The sequence below is a fragment of the Erpetoichthys calabaricus genome, chromosome 11 (genome assembly GCF_900747795.2).
Source record: "Erpetoichthys calabaricus chromosome 11, fErpCal1.3, whole genome shotgun sequence".
NCBI lineage: Eukaryota > Metazoa > Chordata > Cladistia > Polypteriformes > Polypteridae > Erpetoichthys > Erpetoichthys calabaricus.
Genome location: NC_041404.2, coordinates 29,260,568 through 29,266,567, shown reverse-complemented (window position 1 = coordinate 29,266,567; position 6,000 = coordinate 29,260,568). Strand labels below are relative to the sequence as shown.

General features: G+C 37.3%; 1 protein-coding gene across 5 annotated transcripts in view; it reads left to right on the top strand.

The window, feature by feature from the left end:
* Positions 1–2,730: 2,730 nt before the first annotated feature.
* Positions 2,731–6,000, top strand: part of uimc1 (ubiquitin interaction motif containing 1) — a 36,336-nt gene continuing 33,066 nt past the window's right edge. For 3 of the 5 annotated variants that reach the window (XR_007936272.1, XM_028812882.2, XM_051933914.1), the window contains exons 1-2: positions 2,731–3,108; positions 5,856–5,934. Coding sequence is in view for 4 of the 5 variants with exons in the window: in XM_028812882.2 (XP_028668715.1) it covers positions 2,995–3,108; positions 5,856–5,934 (193 nt within the window). In the remaining variant the exon portion in view is untranslated. The remainder of the gene's footprint in view (positions 3,109–5,855; positions 5,935–6,000) is intronic. The other 2 variants (XM_028812881.2, XM_028812884.2) reach the window with 2 other exon arrangements.

The window sequence follows — 6,000 nt, the reverse complement described above, 5'->3', positions numbered from 1 at the left end:
TTGATCTCTGGCTGGGCTGGTAGATGAGGTAATCAACCAAGCCCTTTCATTCTGGACTTCGTACAGACCCTGCCAATGGGTGAGGAGCTTGGAGTATAATGTGGGGACTAGCATTACATACCTCAACGGAACCTGTGCAGGAGTCCTCCGACACACATGTGTGATACTACTCAACAGCCAGTCTGGCAACCGCATCTTATACAATTTGAATTGTATGCTGTTTCCTTTAAAGTGTGGTGTTGTATTGTATAGTGTTACATTTTTTGTTAGTTCTTGGCATTGTACTGCTGCCAATAGTCTGTGGGAGACATGCAATAAAGAATTTCATTGTATTGTGTACACTTGACAATAAATATAAGCTGAATTAAAAGTAGCATTAAGCAATTTACAATGGTAAGTCAATAATTATCTGCACTTTTGTAATAATTTTGTTTGGGTGGTCTGTACACTTTTCCCCACTTGCATGTGGAAACATGTGTTTGTGACCACTGTGGTCATGTTTCAGTCAGTTTTTCTCACTGTTGTCATGAGTAAACATGGTTACTTTGCTCTCTGTTTTCACACAAGAAGAGCAGAGAGCAGTGATTGGCTTTTTATGGGGTGAAGGTGTACTGGGGGGCAGATAATCTATAGAAGGCTTTCTGCCCAATATGGAGACCATGGCAGAGTGTTTACAAATAGGATTGAGAAATTCAAAAATGGCTGGACAAGTGTTGAGCATTAAAAGAGAGAGGAACACCAGTTCACGTCCAATACTGACAACAACATTAAGCATGTCTGCACCATGATTCTGACTAACCAACAAGGATTTTAACCCCTGGTACACGTTCAGCCAATGAAATATGGATCACTGCACACTGCTCTTCTTTGGTGCAAATGGAGAGTGGATCAGCCATGTTTACCCCTTGAAAACAACAAGAGAAACTGACTGATCAAGTTTGAAACTTTATCGCTGTGACCACAGACACACATTGTGACAACATTTGAGATACAATTGGATACACTTCTTTTGTTTTTTTCCAACTGGAGCACATGCAGGTGAAGTGACTTACTCATGGTCACACAATGCCAGTAGTGGAATCTGAATCCATGTGTGTATGGAGGTGCTCTTTCACCTCATATCAATTTAGGTTTTCTTCTAGGTACTCTGGCTTCCTCTCACATTCCAAAAAAATAAACACTAAGTTTGTTTGGTTAACTCCATATTGTTCCTCTGTGAGTGTTGTTATGGACATGTGGCGCAAGGAAAACCTAATATAAGACAATGTGTGAACGCAGCACAACTAAAGCGGATGCGCATTCTCACGGAGCGCGCAGAGCCTGCCTGTCTGTAAACAATAGCGCGCCAAAGAAATTAAACTAATTGACTACGCTTGTATAACTGTTGAAGAGCTAGTGGATAAATGAAACGATGTGTACGAAAAAACGGGACGAATCGCGTCCCTTATTGGTTCGATACGGTACGCAGTATTTTCTGTTCCAGAACGGGACGGTCCCGCATTATAAGATACAGGTGGCAGTACTACTGTTGCGTGTGGATGAAGATTATCAAGAAAAAACATGGAAACCGATCACGCGCCGATGTGCCGCTACTACTATCAATAGACTTGGTGTTGGGTTTTCCATATTAAACTGTAAAACAAAGGATCTTCATAGATGTTTTCTGGATAAAATGTTTTTATTTCTTTACAACTCACAAACACGTACTCGCACTTTCGTACTTCGTGGGAGGATCTAAGAATATAAATAAAATCCATAATACCCCGCTCAGGTCATTAGTCTGCCAATAACATTAATTGGGAGAGTATAACCTATCGATTCATTTGGCGCTGCTAAATTAGCAAAATGTGACGTACCGACAGATTAACCGGATTAAATAATGTCTTTAGGGGTTAATTGCAGCTCTATTTGTTGATGGTTGAGGTCATTTGAAAAAGTTATTTTTAAAATAAAGTTATTTAAGACGAAGTAAATAAACTGTATCAATTGTTTTTTGACTACTTAATTCCTTATCTGGTTCTATGAATCAAGTAACTAAGTTAAACGATACTACTCTTTCAAAAATCGTCATATCCTTGTGCCATACCCCAAGACATTAATTTTTTTCATCTTTACCAAAGCTTAACACTAAGCATTTAAACTGACAGTGATATACCTCAGTAACCTACTATACCCTTAGTAATCAATCTTGTTTTATTAATAAAACATTTGCATTCCACACTTCTCTTTCAGTAATTTTCATGCGAGAGAAGCTGGACTGAAAGCACACTGAAACGTCTACTTGTATTATAAGGCCATTAAATGTTTATGTCATAATGGCGAGAATCCTCTTCTTGGGTCCCAGTATAGTATCGATTTTCTTTTTTGGGTCTTCAGATTAAAACGTTTCAGAAACCCAGCTCTAAAAGCAATTTACACAGAGAAAAGAAAAAGGTAAAGACCCGACAGTGCATATGACATACACCTGCTCATGAAGTGGTGAGAAGATATGCAAGTATTCTCATAAGGTTACTTGCTTATCAAGCCTGTGGTGAGGACACAAAATTACAACTGGTCTGTGTCTGTCACATTACACACTTAGTCCTTTCTTGTAAACGTTACAGATGGATACATACAAGGCACAGTTTAAAGCAATCTTCGCATGCGCACTAAGCCATCCATGAACCCATCACCGCCAGTCCTATTGTCACGTGTTCACAGACCTTCCAATCACGATTCCAAGATCCATTTACCGCCCTCGGCGGTATGGGGCTGGGTTCGTTTCTTTCAGGAAGTGGATTACACAGACACAAATTAGTAATATGCTTATTACAAATTGAGACAGAAATTGACTATTTGGCGTACTATTTGTGGTCCAGCATGGCCAAATCATATATTATAGTACATTTCTCTGTTCCTTTATTTGGATAACGTATATGGGTTTGTGTGCGCTTTTGCTCATGTTTACCTCCTTCCAGATCCTTTGTTTTGTGTTTATATTAGTGCGTCAGTAACATGCCTCGCAAAAGATGTACGCGGACATCAAAATTAGAAGAGACGACAGTACCGCCGAAAAAGCGACAACGAAAGACCTCGCATGTATCCGCTGGCACTGACAGAGAAAAGGAGGTGAGTGTCACATGCTATTTACTGGAATGGAATTGAATTGAATTAGAACTTTATTTATTGCCAGGCAACATACTGTAGTTGCTAGGAATTTCTCATGGTGTTACATCTATACACATACCAAGGTAAATCCAATTAACCGCACAATATACAATTCATGACACCACCCAACATTATATACGGTAGAGACTAATAATCCATTGCACAAAAACACAAAATATATAAAACAATCTCACAATGCAGAATTGCACTTATGCCCTGTAATATAGGCTATTACTTAAGCCTTTACACATCAGATATAAACATGAGGTCACCATGACCAGAGTGACTGCAGTTGGGGAAAAAAAACTCAGTTTATGTGTCTAGTAGTTCTTGTTTTTTAGTGACTGGTAAACTTCCCGTCATGGTAATAACTGAAATAATTGGTTACTGGGTTGAGTGTAGTCTTTAATTATATTTACAACATGTAATCAGACCCGAGGAGGATACATTTTCTTAAAAAAAATAATAAGACCAATTTCAGGCCCATGGTACTTTTCAGTGACTGAAAAACACACTGCAGATTATGCTTTTGTGATGAGTTGCTGTGCCATACCATATAATTTTCAAAGCTCCTTTAATCCTGAGCAGGGTTGCAGGGGAACTTGAGTTCATCCCAGTAAGCATTGGGTACAAGGCAGGAACAATCCCTTGAACAGGGTGCCAGTCCATCACAGGGTTCATATCAAATAGTTATGGAGAAAGTGAAGATGCCACCACTGATTGGGGCAGGTTATACTTTTTATGTATTCATCCCAGTTCAGAATGTGAATAATAGTGGTGCCAAGAAATTTAAACAATTACACCCTGTTGCCAGTCTTACGGAAAAAGAATATCCAGTTTGGCAACCCCTAACTGGAGCAGGCAAAAGAAGAAGAAGACACCCTGTTGACAGTCTTCCCAATGGTCATCTCTATTAGCATATCATTAATTAGTCATTTTAAATGCTAAATTATTATTAGAGAAACCATTGTAGTTGCATTAGAACCGCTGAAACCTGCTATTCTGTTGACCTGGGATGCAAGGTACTGGCATTTTTAAAGTTCAGCTCTGTGTTCAAAAATGGCAAAAATGAAACTGCTTTATTGAGAAACATTTCAGTCTTGTTTTGTTTTTGTTTTTTTGAGAATGAAGGTTATAACAGATTGTATGAAATCTTCACTTTCTTGGCAAAGGTTTTTATTGCTGTCTCTTATGGGACTGAATTTAACCAGGGTTGAAAAAGATGTCCAGATGCACGACTACATAAGAAGATAAGGACATCAGAGTTTGGCAGTATGGCAAATGGCAGTAATCTGCAATCCAAATGAACAGAATGACAGGTTTCAGCAGTGCTGTTGCAATTACAAAGTTTTATCTAATGCCCATTTATTATTACGAGGGGTGTTCAAATATAAACAGGAATTTATGAGCTGCACTTTATTTATTGAATACAATGAAATGACTTGCACACTATTTTTCTATGTAGTCTCCTGCCACTGCAATCCACTTGTTTGAGCACTCAGGAAGGTTCTTAATCTCAGAAGAGTAGAAGTCTTTTGACTGCATGTTGACCCATTCTTGTGCAGCGTCAATAACCTTCTCATTCGACTTGAATTCCATCCTTCCTAAAAATTCCTCAAGTGGACCGAAGACATGATAGCCCTTCTCTGAATGGCTTGTACCAATCATATACTGTAGACTGAAAGAGACACTCATTCCCAAACTGATTTCTAAGTCTGGAATAAATCTGAGCTGGAATGACTCCTTCATTTGTCAGAAGTTTAATAATAATCCACTGTGCAACACTACTTTGTACCTCCTGCTCCGACATATTGATTACAACTAACAGGAAGGGGGGAAAGAGCAGCTAGCACTACTAACGACAACTACCAATGAGTCATGTCTACCTTGCACTCTATAAAAACAGAGCTTAAAAATTTCTGCTTATAGTTGAACGCCCCTCGTAAAATGACTTAATTAAGGATAAACTAAGGGAGTTGACCATTAGGACACTGAAGCAATGACTGCTGAAAATAGGGCTTTGCTTTCATATGTGAATAATACATTGGAAATGGAAGTAATTTCAATTAACCAATAGCAACATGAATAATGCCTTGGCTATATTTTTAAATCATTTTTATTGTATCTTTATTTAAAATAATCATTTTCTATTAAAGGATGAACACTTTTGGGTGCATCCAAACATTTAACTTGTAAATAGGGAGAATTTCCTAAAATCTATACATAAAAGTTCAGAATTGCTGTTTTGTTTTAGATGAGATGCATTAAGATTGTAAGATTTTTTTAAAGTAGCCCTCCATTAACTTTATTGTGATTTCATGTTACTTGTTCTTGACGTAGGGTTATCACCTTTGCTGCACAGGTCTAGTATTGTGATGAACAGATCACAATGTACAGTTTTTAAATGTGCTTGTTTTAAGTATGCAGATGTTTGAGTTCTTGTCTACTTCCAAATTCTTTAAAAATAATAATAGGTCAAATTTAATACATGAGAAATAAATTCCTTCTTTCAATTACATACTTTTGCCACTTTGCAGCCACCTGTAAAAATAAATTTGTTACCTGCATAGAGTACAAAATATATATTTTGTTTTCATTTATTATTCTTTTTCCTTTCTTTTAGAAGAAGACCTAGAGACATTGTGTTCAATAAAAAAAAAAATCTGTGATGCTTTAAATGTACTGTAACTTATTGTTTTCTTCATTAGGCAGAAGATATTAAATTTGAAGAAGATGACACTGATGAAGATTTAAGTAATGGAGGAAACTGCAAAACTGAAGACAGAGGTGTTTATTTTAATGTTTCTTGGAAATATTAGGTGAAGGAAAGCTATTTTAAATGCTTTATTAATG